Source organism: Durotheca rogersii (assembly GCF_024521655.1).
Source record: "Durotheca rogersii strain YMJ 92031201 chromosome Unknown GGS23scaffold_16, whole genome shotgun sequence".
NCBI lineage: Eukaryota > Fungi > Ascomycota > Sordariomycetes > Xylariales > Xylariaceae > Durotheca > Durotheca rogersii.
Window position 1 is genome coordinate 386,214 of NW_026251247.1, and position 15,236 is coordinate 401,449.

General features: G+C 55.7%; 4 protein-coding genes across 4 annotated transcripts; 2 read left to right on the top strand and 2 right to left on the bottom strand.

The window, feature by feature from the left end:
- Positions 1 to 2,814: 2,814 nt before the first annotated feature.
- On the bottom strand, positions 2,815 to 3,573 carry GGS23DRAFT_574900 (uncharacterized protein; the record flags this gene model as incomplete). The annotated part of the gene is made up of 1 exon (XM_051516770.1): positions 2,815 to 3,573. A coding segment is annotated over one exon (363 nt), but the record flags the coding sequence as incomplete, so codon positions are not given.
- A 651-nt stretch (positions 3,574 to 4,224) lies between these two features.
- Positions 4,225 to 4,839, bottom strand: GGS23DRAFT_131188 (uncharacterized protein). The gene has a single exon (XM_051511174.1). The coding sequence runs from the start codon at positions 4,696 to 4,698 to the stop codon at positions 4,351 to 4,353; it is 348 nt and encodes a 115-aa protein (XP_051370495.1). The 5' UTR covers positions 4,699 to 4,839; the 3' UTR covers positions 4,225 to 4,350.
- A 2,958-nt stretch (positions 4,840 to 7,797) lies between these two features.
- GGS23DRAFT_131204 (uncharacterized protein) lies at positions 7,798 to 10,480 on the top strand. The gene is made up of 3 exons (XM_051511175.1): positions 7,798 to 7,945; positions 8,031 to 8,599; positions 9,092 to 10,480. The coding sequence occupies exons 2-3, from the start codon at positions 8,041 to 8,043 to the stop codon at positions 10,222 to 10,224; spliced, it is 1,692 nt and encodes a 563-aa protein (XP_051370496.1). The 5' UTR covers positions 7,798 to 7,945; positions 8,031 to 8,040; the 3' UTR covers positions 10,225 to 10,480.
- Positions 10,481 to 12,294: 1,814 nt separating this feature from the next.
- On the top strand, positions 12,295 to 15,081 carry GGS23DRAFT_606041 (adenine nucleotide alpha hydrolases-like protein; the record flags this gene model as incomplete). Its single annotated transcript, XM_051519857.1, has 5 exons — positions 12,295 to 12,426; positions 12,634 to 12,778; positions 12,836 to 13,507; positions 13,553 to 14,607; positions 14,728 to 15,081. The coding sequence occupies 5 exons, from the start codon at positions 12,295 to 12,297 to the stop codon at positions 15,079 to 15,081; spliced, it is 2,358 nt and encodes a 785-aa protein (XP_051370497.1).
- Between the last annotated feature and the right edge of the window lie 155 nt (positions 15,082 to 15,236).

The window sequence follows — 15,236 nt, forward strand, 5'->3', positions numbered from 1 at the left end:
CGAAAATAGGCCGGCGCAGAGGCCAAGAGGCTTGAGAGAAACCGTCGAGATCTTCCAGAATCACACCTGCGACAGGACGGTGCAAGGCTCCTTGTTCGAGGCCAATCCGAATATGCTTCGCACCTCGCGCTGGCCTGCACGTAGTAGAGGTGTGCCTAGAAGATCTGGGGGGGGTCCTCGGCATCGCATTATCACATGGGAACCCTTCTCTCCTCGCGTAGGATTCATGGTGTGGTCGACAGACTATTTCGCAAATCTGGGGGAATAGCTTGGATAGAGTCGCGCTGTTCCTCTTTCGGTCCTTGTCCCCGACTTATCAATTCCACCACGGGTGCGGAAGACGGGTCCTTCTCTAAGCGGGCCGTGAAGCACTCAAGGGTTCGCGGCCTTCCTACGAGCGAAAGCCAAGAACCGCGAGGGGATCGAAAATGGCCTTCGCTACACATTCGCCCATGTATTATATATCGAGTTAGATAGATGGCGATAAGTATAGATATATCGACATGCCGAGTACATATGTGTGCAGGTATGTCAGACAGGTTAGGTTAGGAGTTGCACGCGACTGGAGACGGATATGCCTGTCACTGCTACATAACGTGCAGGGGTTGATAATTGAAGGCCTGAACGGTGACGGTACGTATCTGCATGCCTGGAAAAGCCCCGGCCGCCTGGGTCCGACAGGTATACATACATTCCAGAGAAGAAATCTCCGGGATGCTGGCAAAGTGGAACACCTGTACTGCTTGGGGCGGCCGTCGGCGCGCTAGGTCTCCCAACCCTGATAACACGATTTCCCAGAACTCGAGACCTCGCATGACATCGATACACAAGTTCGTGACGGCATTCTGCCATCGTATGTTTCAGGGCTCTGGCAGAAGGGCGACAGATGTCGCAATCGGGTTTCCGACTTCGGGTCTCACCAGTCGACGTACGGGATGCTTCACCCGCAAAAAGAAGACAGGCCCTCGGACAAACCCTTCGGCGATTCGGTCGTCGTCTCCTCTACGTATTATGTAGGTACGTGTATGTAACGTAATGCAGGCAAGTCGTAGATAGTCACGCTGAGGGGGGGGGAATAACTTCACTAAATTCCCTCATTCCAGATCTTCTCCCTGGCTGAGAACTTCAGGATAGCACGGGCCAATATAATCAACCCGTCACTTATCAAGTACCACAAGCGGCCTTCCGAGCCGGTCGTGGCGGTTTTGCTGGCCAGGTGGTGTTCTGGACCGATTCCGCGTTGTGGATTGAGTCATCTCTTAGAGCCTCTCTCCACTGCCTAGTTTGTAATACACCTACAAACACAGACCCCAAATCCGGCTTGTCGATAAGTCCCAGGTGTTGAGTCTCATTGCTACCGAGGACCGCACTATTGTATTGCAACCCGGTTGTAGTGGTATATTAGGTAACGGAAGCGAGTGTTTCGCGTACTACTCGCTTCGCTAGGTAAGGTTAGGTTAGAGCAGGTTGCTACCTCAGGTATGCGCTATCCGCTGTCCGTATTGCCACGCTCAACTAACTTGGCCCGATGGGCCTACGCAGTGTATACAGATAACATAGAGAGTTGTAAAGACCATTAGTAAAGAAATAGGGAGCCAAACACTCGTGGGTCGTAAAGAGAGGCAGATGGTTTGTCCCATCCTACCTCGTATGTCTACGCGTATGTCTACTGAGGCGGTTAGACTTGCTGGTAATCATTTGAAGTCTTTTATCTCTGTCGCGGTGCCGTCGTGTCTCCCGTCTTGACATTATTCCTTTAGTTGCTGATAGCTAGCTACGTCTACTTACTTACTAAAGTCCCAAAATACATGCGTGACCGAATACCGACATACGGACATATGGGCGCACTCGGGCCTTACTATGTGCAGTAATAATGTGCCGCCTCTGCATTGTTCCTGCAGGACGAATGCTGCAGGCACAGCTATTGTCATGCAAGGTACGAGACGACGACAAGGCCGAGGAGAGACGGGTGGTTGTGGAGAAGTGCCCGATGTACTTCCCATCCGACAGTACATCTCATCTCTTCATACGTGCTCTTCTGCGTCTGCCTCGATATCTCTTTCTTTCCTTCTCCATAGCCAGGCTACCCTGACATCTCTCATTTTCCAGCACTGTGGGAGCCGGGTGTTAAGTCGCATAATAAGAGGCAAATTGGCTAGATGGCCCCTCGTCTAGGGAGGGGTTCTGTCGAGCCGGAAGGCTTCCACGGAACAGCGTATGGATGGATACCTTGCATGTTGCGAGTTCCAGAGAACGCCCGGGCGCTTTTAGCGGTGGACTGATTGTCTGGGCCACGATAAACTTCCTGATTTGGGAGACTCGCCCGATAGATGCCATCTCCACCGCTTCTTCTAGTACGACACCATGAACTTGCCTACCTGACCTAGCCTACATAATCTAGGTATACATGCTACATAACGTGCGCATCGGGGTGGTATTGTTCACACACTACGTACATTAGCACTGTCGAGATCGCCCACAATAATGCACATGTGCTCGCACATGTGTGCCTGAGTGTATGCAATGTATAAGCAATGCCAATGCACACTGGTATGCACGGCAAAATAATGAAACGAACGATGGATTCACAAATGGCACACCACCGGCATAGCTACGCTACGGTGCCCCAAGCCCAAGACATCACACGCCTACGTGCGTCGAGGGAGACGACAAGGTATGTTACAGGCAGGCAAGTAGGCATGTATGTATGGGTATGTACATGCACACGTATGTACATACCTACCTCTACTTACCATACACACCTGTAGGGGAACCGTAAGGGTTCCGCATTTTGGAGAGATGCTGGCAGAGAGTCCTACGTGTAGGTTACTGTATCGCATAGGTTGGGTGTGTGCAGTTAGTTGCCTAGTACACATGCATGCGAAGACAACCTAGGCTCTATACAGCCAGCCCATCGACCAAGTGGGAAAGTGGTGGTCCGATAAGTGAACTGCATCACGAATATAGACGGCATGTAGTGCAAATTTTCACCGGGCAAACGTCCACCAGTACGCCAGAATACCTCCTAATCGGTTCGGGTTGAGCAACAGGACTCGTCCTGCATGACAGCGGCGGAGGTGGTGGCAGCAAAGAGGAAGCGGCCTGGGTCCAGAACGGCATCGGCGGAGATGAGAATGGGAATGGCGGCAATGACACAAACCTACCAAGAAAAGCCCAGCCCGTTATAGACCTGACAAAGGAAGAAGATGATGGATGGTGACAGACAGACAGACAAGATAGACGCAGAGAGACAGGTGAGGATACGACCTGTGGAAAAGAGAAGGTGACCGAACTGGCCTGGCTGGGCCGGAAGGATGATAGGAAGGAAGGAAGACAGATGCATTACGGAGGAAAGCTGAGATCGATGGTATGTACACGTGCGGTACACATGGTAATGACCTAGGTAGAGAGGTAGGAGGTAATAGGTAGTTGTCAACTCTCTCCAACGGTTCCGGGACCCGATGGGATGCAGGGTGCGTGCTATGGTAAGAAGATCTAGGAGCGCAAAAAAAAAAGCAGGATCCTACGGAGATGTTGGTTGTTGTCGTGGCCCTTCGGATCCCTATGAGCATCGTATTCCCTCTCTCGTTTTTTTCTTTCTCTTTTTTTTTTTTCCGCCACGAATCGTCTCTTGCCTACTTTGCCTGATGACGAGTCAGCAAGCCCGTTACGGATAGGAGGGTATGTGTAGGCGGGCTAGCTCCATGTATGAGCGATCCTGGAGGCATCTTGCTTTTCTTCTGCAAGCAAAAAAAAAAGAAGCTTATTTTTATTTTTATTCCCTTACTGCTCCCATCCACTATTCCCACCTTTTCCCGCGCTCTCTCCGGGCTGACCACCCCATGTGGCGCTTGTGGTGTATACTTATTTGAACTCATCGCATATTCCTATTCCCTTCCGGTTCCAACCCCAACACGGGTTTCAACCAACCTGGCTGTCAGCTACATTCGGCACGATGGGACGGTGACGGTATTATTATGCTGTGAATTCAGTTGTGTGGTAGTTGGAAAGGATTGCTGCAGGGCGTGCTTCCAGCGCCATGGTGTGCGAAAAGTGACCCATCGGATTCTCGATCACATTCGCCGATGCTGGGTCTAAAGCTGCTATCACCCTCGCTCTGCCTACTACGCCACGTCTTGCTATGTTGACCAGGTAAAACCCATCACCTACATAATTCGAATCGCCGTCTACTCGTCGTGGTTGGGCACGGGGAGGTCAGCCTACCACAACAGCGGCGCGCTGTTGTCGCGGGCACACTCGGCGGGGAGAATCCAACCAACCCCGTTCCCCAATTCCTGTGACGACGGCGAGAGCAGCCGCAAAGTGCATCTTCCCAAACAGAGGGCCGCGTCATGATTTGACCACGGCCGTGACATCAGCGATCATCGTGGCATCAGCGTCTCCGGGCTCTCCTGTATGGATAATTGAGCTACGGTTGCATCTGGGCGCGACTAGTATTATAGAGTGCTTGCATCCCAGGAACGCGCGCGTCTTGGAGGATTTGCCCGTCCAGTCACATCCCACCTCGAGCCGATCCTCTGTTTCCAATACCAATCGATGCAACCGGATTTTAACAGATATATTGCGAGACTCTTCCTCATCACGAGCCAATCTGTGCTCACATCTGCCAATGCGAGGCCAGCTTAGGCAAAACACTGCTGCCATTGGCCTCCGCCTGCTGAGACTAACACGGTGCATCGCACACACCAACTTTGGGATTGGCACACGCGCATAGCCAATTAACGCGGGGGGGTTATCGTTGTATTGCCCGTGTGGATGGCGGGTTAGCTCACTGCATATCCACTGGGCTCTCTCACCCGAATGCCCTCCCTTCCCCCCCCCCCGTTCTTCTCCTTCATCCGCGAGCCTAGATACATGTAATACTAGGTGGCCATCGGCAGTTTGGGCGCGCCTGACCCGAGCCACGGAAGTGCGTATGCTGTGCGTGCTTTTTATAGCCCTCTCCGTGGGAAAGGAGGAAGAAACAGATTGCGAGAGAGAGAGAGAGAGAGAGAGGAAGAAAAGAGGGGGTTTACTATATGGGACCGGTGCGGATGATTCTGACGATCAATAATATCGTAGCGGCGCCGTAAGAAAAGATGGATCGTCATCTCTGCACACGAAGTTTCGTCGGCTCGCCCGCGCCTGATTCCTCTCGAACAAGAACGAGGAAGACGCATGATCTCATCACATCCTCCAATTCCCCGCGGGTACTGTCGAATACGGCAGCCAGACCGCTGAGCCGTCGGTGTATTGGCTATCAGACTCGACTCCGGCAATCCAATGACGGGGCTTGGAAGGCCGCCCAGCACGCTTCATTACCGCGAGCGAGGGCAGACAGAGCCCTTCTCTCGCGAAGGCGCTGAGGAATGACGAATGTGATCCGCCGGGCGACGCTTGGCCTGCCCGTACCTGCATTGTATTGCCTTGTTCTACTGGACGGCACACACACACATATTGGGGCTGGCCACAGGACGGAGCGCGAGAGGACTCCGCGTCGCGCGAGGGCTGGACGGCGTCCAGCGACTGGCTGTGGCCATGTTGCAGCCGCCTACACCCACCGTCGTCGGCGCGCGCGGTGAGAGGTTGCCTCTGGCAAGAAATGGGCGAATTATGCAAATTGTGTGGCTACCCTCTGGCGGTCAAATCCGCCTATCACGGCCGCCAGTTCGCGCATGGCACCCATTATTTGTGCACTGCGACGCAAAGGTATGCATGTTCCAGCGGTCCAAGAGAAAAGCCTGAAAATGAACCGCGACTTGTGCAGACGCCCACCCATCCCGTAAACAGGCTCGAGAGCCACGGGGGGAAATGCCGTCGCGGCCTGTGATGTAGGTACCACCGCGTGCTCTGTTATGGTATGTACGTATGCCAGGTACGCGCACGAGATGGTCGCTCGCTCGCTCGCTGGCCCTGCTTGCGCGCACCCTTGTGCAGGTTATGCCAGTCGTCGCATTGCACGGTGGTGTTGCGGGCGATGGCATTGGACTTGTTCGAACAACTTGCGGCTTGGCGCGCACATGGAGGAAGACCCCGTCTTCGCCGCCGGCTGGATAGGATTCCATTACGGGCATATGTCCAGGTACTTGGGCGTACCTACCTAGGGGGGCAGGTAAGTTGCCCGGAGGCGCCCTGGGCAGGCCCCTAACCCGCGAGGTGCTAGGTGCTAGGTCCTAGTACCTACCTACTTAGGTATCGAAGAGGGTACCTAACATACAGTAAAGCCAACTGCCATCATGTAGAGGTAGTCAAACCGTCTGCGACGTAGAGTGTGTAGGTACCTAATGTATAGTACACGCATACCCCCCGCCTAGGTACCTAGAGTTGCCTGGCACTGCCGGCATCCACGCAATATAATATAGATTACCAGTCGTTCTCAAAAGAGCAGGCTAGGAGGCAGCACTAACAGAACACACCCCTGTTTAGCTGCCCAATACAGAGCTATCACCTCCGATAACCACCTGGTCTGCAAGAGAGCCCGTATCGTCTCTGAGTGACATAGGCGAGATGCAAGGTGTCGTATGCTCGCGCGCGTACGTACATGTATCTTAGACGAACGGAGTTTTGGAGATAGGTACCTGCGTCGGTACGCCATCGTGCCTGTATTGTACTCACCTTCTCGCGTCCTGATGCGGTTGGGCGGATGTATGCACGCGTTGTACCTACATAGAGTCGGTACGTGACCTTGTGTAGATACTTTAGGTACCTGGACAGGTACCTAATGCACCTAACATGCCTGCGCGGGTCCGTCGGACAAGGTCCACTGCGAAGGGCTTCCCCCCTTTCGTGTCCGCCCCGAGGAGAAATACTGCCTCTTATCCGTTAGGTGCATGGCCGTAGGTAATTACCAGCAGGTAATTACCAGCAGGTGTATGGATCAATAAACCAATGAATAAAACGAATCATACCGACGACGGCGACGGCAACGAATAACAGACACGAGTAGGCGAAGAAGACAGGACCCGGCCTTGATCCCTCGCCCGGAGAGCCAGAGCGACAAGCCAGACACACACACACATAGAGAGAGAGAGGAGACGAGACGAGACAGACGATGTACCCGTCATTCCGCGGTACTTGGACTCCTCCTCCGCTCGCTATCCAGATTTAGCATCGCTCGGTGGCTGCGCCCACCTAGTCCACCTTGGTACCGGTCGACACAACCCACTCATCTCATGTTTCCGTTTTGCCCCAGACATGCAGTAGACAAGGTTGGGTCGGTGTCCAGTCGACCCAGGTCGACCAGGACCATCTTTAGCCCCCCTGTCAGCTTTCCCCAAGTGAGACATGCAGTGGATGGAATGGGTCCATCCCAACCCGCAGGTCCCTCTGCCTATCGAGACAGGCCCTTTCTATCTGGTAGTTGAAATCTGGGCGGGCTTGGACTATTTTACATTATCCTCTCGAGGTTCCCCTCGACTACGCTCGTTAATATCTTGCCTTGTCCGTGATCGACATATCTTGTCGGCTTTGGAAGTGTATTTCTCTTTCTGCTTCATATCACTGTCGGTTCTTGTTTCTTCTGTGACTCGCCTTTTTTGGGATCCGTTCGAAACCGCCTCGAACCTCCTGTCCTTCCTTACCGTGTACACCTCGCACCTGTCTCTCTCTCTCTCTACTACCCCCCCGCCGGTTTCTTGACGATAATATCGAGAGGGAGCTTGAAGTCGAAGCAGGTCCATGTATAACACGATACACCGAGTCACCAGCAACTAGACGGTTCGCAGCAGACACCGCCGTTCATTCTTTTCAGACCAGGAACCGCAACCACCATCATTAGGCCAACCGCCCTCCAACCCATTGTATAGTACACTTAACCGGTATACTTAATATATATAAACCAAAGAGAAGCACGCCAAACACTCGCCTCACTTCAGGGGCCGTCGACACACGGCAACAGAAACAGCAGCAACTATACGACCATATCGAGACTGAGAGTCGGTACTAGGTTAGTTCCGGAACCGGGTTCTGGGGAGGCAGAGGGGGGGGAGCTATCGTCCACGAAGACTAACGGGTTGGTGACGGTCGTCAAGTCGCGACACGATGGATCCAACCATGATAACCTCCCAGATGGGACCGGCGCCGTTCTTCTACTACACGCCAGACCCGAGCGCCGAGAACCGGCACCACGGCCACTTCAGCCAGCAGCCGGGCTTCCAGCAGATACAACCGCAGCAGATCTTCCCTATTGTGCCCACCTTGCCCTCGACGCCCATCTACTCGCGGCCGAATTCGTCCTGCTCGCAGCAGCCGCTGCCCACCAAGATGTACAGCTCCGTGCCCAGCAACCTGACTCCGGCCGCGTCGCCGCAGCCTTCGCACCGGCCCGTCGTCTTCCTCCCGGGCCACCCATCCAAGCTCATGCTGGAGACGGAGCTCTGCGATACCGACGGCTTCTACTACCCGGCCACGCCGCCTCTGTCCGCGCCGGGCAGCTCCATGGGCAGCCCGTGCCACACCGGCGACGTGCTGGCAACCCCATTGAACCCCATGTTCTCCGGATTGGACGGGTGCGAGATGACGAAGCCCGAGGTCGAGGTCGCGCCCGAGAACCTCGACAACATGGAGTGGGGTAGCTGCGGGTCTCCTCCTCTGACGCCTGGTATGTTAGCCATATATATATCCTTCACATGCTGCGATTTGCCGTTCTGGTTGTTTTCTCTCTTTTCGTGCTATTCATTACTGCTCTCTCCTCTCTTTCGTCGGACCCGTGCGTGGCAGCGCTACAAGCCGGGAGTCGAGAAATGCCGCGAAGACGCAATTCTACGGTGCAGAGAGCCTCCACACGGATTCTTTTCCTACTTTGGGGGGTTTATCGTGTGTATTTTTCGCCGGCTTTTCCAGGCGCAATTCGCGTTGCTGGGTACGGTAAAAGGGGTTGGGATGGCAGGACTCGGCTGAGGAGGTTCCTGTCGTGGAAACCCCCCGTGCGAGTTTTTGTTTTGTTTGGCGGGGCATTTTGCTGGATTGACAACGCAAATCCAGTTCAATTCACCGCCTTATCTCTTTTTCTGCCTCCGTTCATTCCAGTAAATTTCGCCTACACTTCGGCATTGGAACATCGCTAACTTCTCCCTCTTCGCCCGCGGTGCAGTCTACTTGCAATCGCAGTCCGGAACGGCTTCGCCCTCTCTCCATTCTAGCATCTCTAGTGATTTCCTGTCCACCGCCTCCTGTCCCTCTCTCTCGCCCTCGCCTCCGCCCTATGCTCGGTCGGTAACGTCAGAGCAAGACATCGACTTCTGTGACCCGCGGAATTTGACAGTTGGCGGTGCATCCAATCCCACCTTGGCGCCTGAGTTTACCGCCCCCGTCGCGCTAGCGGAATTCAGGGGCGACTCGATTCCCAAACAACCCTCGCTCCCTGACACGTTTGATTTCGCTCCTGAGATTCAAGGTCTGCCCGCCTTTGAGGACATCTCCGACCTGGAATCCGAGGACGACTTTGTAAACCGTCTCGTGAACATCGCCGACGTGAAGAGGTCACGCTCCGACACCTGCTCCACGACCCTGTCCCTCGGCAGCGAGTCTTTCCTGGGTGAAGGCGACTTCGACACCGAGGACGGCCTTGCCTACGCCGTCGCAGACCTGGCCAGCGCCGCCAACCCGCTGGATCTTGATTGCCATAAGGACAAGAAATTCAAGAAGTGCAGGAAGGAATCTCGTAAACCTGCGCCCGTCATGAACACCGCCGCCGATTCCCAGCCCGAGCAGGGCGAGTCGCAGCGGCCGTCTCAGAGCGAAGCTCCCGAGAATACGGACGGTGCAGCATCATCTTCTGGGACCAATGCGCAATCTACTCCCCTCCCGGCCCCGCAAAACCGTCGCGGCCGCAAGCAGTCGCTCACCGAAGACCCGAGCAAGACGTTTGTCTGCGAGCTCTGCAACCGCCGCTTCCGCCGCCAGGAGCACCTCAAGCGTCACTACCGCTCGCTGCATACGCAGGAGAAGCCCTTCGAATGCCACGAGTGCGGCAAGAAGTTCTCGCGAAGCGACAATTTGTCCCAGCACGCTAGAACCCACGGCAGCGGCGCGATCGTGATGAATGTCATCGACACTAGCGGGGAGGGTCTCGACATCATGCCTCCTAGCGAGGCCGACTACGCCAACTTTGGCAAGGTGCTCTTCCAGGTCGCCTCCGAGGTTCCCGGTAGCTCCAGCGACATGTCGTCAGACGAATCTCCCAGCGAGAGCCAGGGCAAGAAGAAGCGCAAGCGAGCCGATTAAATGCCGTCTATCGGCCGCGTTCCTCGGGAGGGACTGCGGCCGGAGACACATTTTTTTAAAGATTGCACCGCATAGATTCAAGAGGAAGATCTCCGCGTACGCCTGTTAACGAATAATGAGTTTCATCATACACACTCGATTGGCCCGCGCCTTTTTATACGCGCGCATCGAGCCTAGATGGTCGGAAGAGGACGGTTCGACCAGATACCGGCATCCCCCCTCCCCCTTACACGGGATCCGACGGGCACACGCTCAGAGAGAGGAATCTAAAAGTTGCACTTTGTTTTTTCGGCATCAGCTTAGCTTGTAACACTACCACGGCAGCGAAGACGCCTTCGTCTCCGTCACGACAACCAAAAACAAAAAGCTCACGGGAGCGGTTCGGCAATCCATCAGGGTCACACACACACACACACTCGGTTTTTTTTAGTGGATGAGGCGCGAAATAAGGGTAGGCATTTTGATAGCTTTTTACTTATACACAACGGCTGGAGTTGCCTCGGAGGGCGGCAATGGGTATACATGGCACAATTATTTGGGGTTGTGCTTTATCTTGTTATTTTTTATTTTTTTTTTTCGGTGGCGTATTCTTCTCTACGCTCGTTGTAATCGTTTACAGCAGGCGGCGCGGCGCAGCTGTTGTTAGCTGTAGGACACGTTTTAGTGAGGGAGGGAGCAAGGAACAAGCAAGCGAGCGAGCAGCATCAGGGAGTTCAAAGACGCACATCTCCCCACTGGATGGCCTCTTCGTGTGTCTTAATTTTCTCTGTTTTCCGTCCGCGTTCAGGGTTCGGGCTTCCCCTAGCTCTCTCCCGGTTTGCCGCGGTTGCTCTCCTCGCGGTGCCGGTCACGACAAGGAGCTCTCGGTGCCTCTCTGTAGTAGGATAGGAAATCAATGCCAGCAATGGCAATGCCGCTGCCAAGCACACCAGTCCCCAACTATCGTGATCGTGTTCAACTACCGTAGTTTAGGTGCTTTCGCGTGCCTTGCCCAGCTGCCTACCTACTTATCTCGGTATAGGTAGGTTAATTCCAGTCGTATCTGTATGCTAGAGTGGAATGCATGTATGGCAGTCCGACCCTTAGACACTACCTACCTCTAAGGCTATCTGGATCTATTCACACACTTTAGATGCTAAGTGGAAACTAGAATATAGGTACTCATAGAAGAGGAGGTATCTAGGTGCGTAGTACTTTTACCTCCACGTCCTCAAGGCGAGGAGTACTTGTACCTGCAGACGACTTCAGAGATGTAGCGTATGTGCAGGTAGGTACATACCCCCCATTGAGTGGTAAACCCTCGTATTACCTTAGGCAGTCCGTTCGCTAGAGTATCCCATTAATTTCGATCACTCTACGTAAGTTAAGTACACACGTGCGAGGTATGCAGGTAATGCAGCCAACCTGATGGGACCTTGGACCTCCGCCTAGCCCATTTCAACCTCACATCATCATGCCCAATGCTAACAACCCGCCCTGTCCTGTCTTAGGTCTGCACACGCGACAGGAGGCTTAGGTCTGGATAAGTTCGCGCGAACCTGCCTGACCTACCGAACCGGCGTGCCGAAGGGGGGCATTCGTATTCTTGACGAGCTGAACGACCCGTCCTGTCGGGAAACTTCTGCTGGTCGTTGGAGTACTCGCTATCTGCGGAACCTCAGCCGTCCGTGGTCCCGCCAAGACGACGCCGTCCGAGGAGCTATCATCCGAGCTCGCCTAACTTGCCATCGTCATGGAGATCCTTTTAGGCTATGTCTAGATCGCCTCTGCTACGTAATACGCCAGGAGCCACACCATAGCCGGAACGCTCAAGCACTATTTGAACCGATCTCAAACAACCGCGCACGCGGCGCATCTGCCTCCCGTCAGCTGATACGCCGGGACTAGATAGGGCTTTTAGAAGGAGAGAGCGCCAGTGAATCGGCGTACCAACCATCAGCAGTAACCCGGACCGATTCCGCCTTAGCAGAGAGCCATCGCCCGCCGCTAACCCGGCGAACAAGTCTGGGTTTAATTGCACTCTCTCCATTCTTATCCGAGCTCTTGATGCCATAGTCCAGACCACGTGCCATGGCGGATCATGCCCTCAATGTCGTTGCCCTGATATCGGGCGGCAAGGATAGCTTCTTCTCTCTTCTCCACTGCCTGGTGAACGGGCATAGAGTCGTAGCGTTGGCCAACCTTTGTCCGCCTCCCAGCGCCGTTAGCACGAGAGCTACTACCGCTACTACAAGCAAAGCTGAAGCTGAGAATGAATACGGGACTAAGGCTGACGGCATCGCGACCACTGCTTCTAATCGGATCTCATCGAGCGAGCGATCGACCCCTCCGCGACAACACGGACCATCCCCTAGAACGAGCGCTGAAGATACTGGAGGCCATGAGGGAGATGGAGACGACGGAGCTGAGACCGACTTGAATAGTTTCATGTACCAGACCGTCGGCCATCAGATCATACCCCTTTACGCGCAGGCCACGAGGCTGCCCCTCTTCCGCCAGGCCATTCTCGGCACTGCAGTAGACCATGGAATTAGCTACCAAGGCCCCTCGGATGGTAGCTACCGAAGACAGCAGAGCGGGGCAACGAAAACCACCTGTGAGGAGGATGAAGACGACGAAACTGAGTCGCTAGTCCCGCTTCTGCGCACCGTTCTCAGGACGTACCCAGAAATCAATGCCCTTTGCGCGGGTGCCATTCTATCAACCTACCAGCGGACCCGTATCGAATCTGTCGCGCTACGACTCGGCTTGGTCCCGTTAGCGTACCTATGGCAGTACCCCGAGCTGCCCCCCCCTCGGGGCTCCGTTCCGAGCTCCGCCGCTTCCCGGGCGGGCGCAGGTACGGACGATGCGCAGCTGCTCCGTGACATGGCGGCCGCGGGCCTGGAAGCGCGTGTCGTCAAGGTGGCTAGCGCCGGGCTCGGCGAAGAGTTTCTGTGGGAGAACGTGGCGAGTGATGCCGGGATAGCGCACGCTCAGCGCGGTATGCGGCGCTTCGGCGGAGGCGGCAGGGGCTCGGTGCTCGGCGAGGGCGGCGAGTTCGAGACGCTTGTCGTGGACGGGCCGGCATCACTATTCAAGGCACGAATCGTCGTTGCGGACAGCGCGAAGAAGATAGTGCGTGAGGGCGGTGGAAGTGCCTGGCTGAGTATTCGCAGGGCCGTGGTCGAGACGAAGCCGGATGTCATGCCGAGCTCGGGTGATCTAATTGTCCGCATCCCCGAATTGCTCGATCCGAAATTCGAAGGCATCCTTGAAACTCTGCGTAACCATAGCGAGGAGGGTTTGGAATCAGGGGATGACGACAGGTTGTCGCAGATTGCCCCAGCATCATCAGCGCCACCGAGCCTTTCCACCTTAAAGCAGCGGCAGGTTACGGAGTCTCGCGGTAGCCTGGACTGGTGCTTCGCCGGGAGCAGCCAGAATCACGGGGCACGTTTGGGGGGCGTTGGGGAGCAGACAGCACGGATCGCGGACGATATCCGTCAACGACTGCGTGAGCACAGCCTCCCAGAAACCGCCATCACCAACTCGGTCATCGTACTGCGGCGCATGGCAGACTTCCCGACTGTTAACGGGCTCTACGGTGCGCTGTTCCGGGAGCCGAACCCGCCGGCCCGGGTCACTATCTCGTGTGGAGATCTACTGCTGCCGCGCGACGCGGATATCTCCATCCACCTTACCGTACAACCCGGCTTGGCGGTAAGACCAGGCGACAGGCGAGGCCTTCATGTCCAATCGCGGTCGTATTGGGCTCCGGCCAATATTGGCCCGTACAGCCAAGCCATCACATTCCCGCTGCTGTCCCAGGGCGAGGGCAAGGAAGAGGACCCGGCTCTAGCGGTCTCGATAGCGGGGCAGATTCCCCTCCTGCCCGCTACCATGGCCTTGCCGCAGCCGACGAGTGACAGTGACTCACTGCAGATCGTCCTCGCACTACAGCACCTCTGGCGCATCGGCGCTGAGACGCGCGTACGCTGGTGGAGCAGCGCCGTGGCGTACTTTCCGCGTTCTCGGTCTCCCACCTCAGATGACACGAGACACAAGGCACTCCTCGCCGCGTCCGCATGGAGCGCTGCGAATGCGGCCCCGTCGGTAGAAGACGAGGAAGAACAGGACGGCCCGGACCCGTGGGATCGGAAGTATAACCCGCTGTATATGTCGTTCGGGAACGGGGACAACGATACCGCGACAACGAAGCCGAAACTCCCGGATTGGGAAGTGGTGAGGAAAGCCGATAGTGGAGGTGGCAACGGCGAACAGTCGCAGCGGAGCAAGGACGCGTTGCCGTTCGTCTTCGCCGTCGAGGTTGAGGAACTGCCGCGATCAGCCGGTGTCGAGTGGCACGCCCACCTCGGCTTCGCGAATATAGGTCCGGGATCAGTCAGCTTACGCTCGTCCGCCGCCGGCGATAGGCATGCCGCTTCGGAGAAGCAAGGGCATCATCCTCTAGACTTGCATCACGTCGTCGTCGAAGCCCCCACTGGCGGCGTCTTCGTCCAGACAATCGCGGCCTTCTACCACGCAGGCTCAGCGGCTTCCTCCCCCGACCCATCCGACGCGCCCCTCGACCTGGGAGCCGCCACTAACCGTGCGTCGATAGCGGTGAGGACGTCGTGGGACGAATTGCTGCTTCTGACACGACCGGGAGCCGCCGAGCCCGCGAAACCGAAGCTGACGTACGTCGACCTCGGCTCGGAGCACGACGGCAGTAGAGGCGGCAGTGGCGTGCTAGGATCCGAGGCCGGCGGGACAGCGCTTGTGCCTTGCCGGTCGTTGTGGGATCCTCGCGGACGCCGTCTGGCCATGGTTTCCGTCTTCGAGGCCAGGTTTGCGGCGGCCCAGGAGGCGGAATAGGAGAAAAGAGCTAGGTTGCTTGCGGTAACTGGACAGAGCGACGTAGCCTAATAGATACACAGGTCGTCTGCCATCAATCCCTGCTATCCTTTCATTTTCTTCTCTATGCTCGGCCCGCCTACGAGACGTCCCATCACAGCATCAATAGACATAGA

Bases quoted from the DNA above. Each gene is read 5' to 3' on its own strand.
- GGS23DRAFT_131204 (XM_051511175.1), top strand. From the start codon at position 8,041: ATGGATCCAACCATGATAACCTCCCAGATGGGACCGGCGCCGTTCTTC. The intron at 8,600-9,091 runs GTATGTTAGCCA...CCCGCGGTGCAG, and splicing joins GTCTCCTCCTCTGACGCCTG to TCTACTTGCAATCGCAGTCC.
- GGS23DRAFT_131188 (XM_051511174.1), bottom strand. From the start codon at position 4,698: ATGCACCGTGTTAGTCTCAGCAGGCGGAGGCCAATGGCAGCAGTGTTT.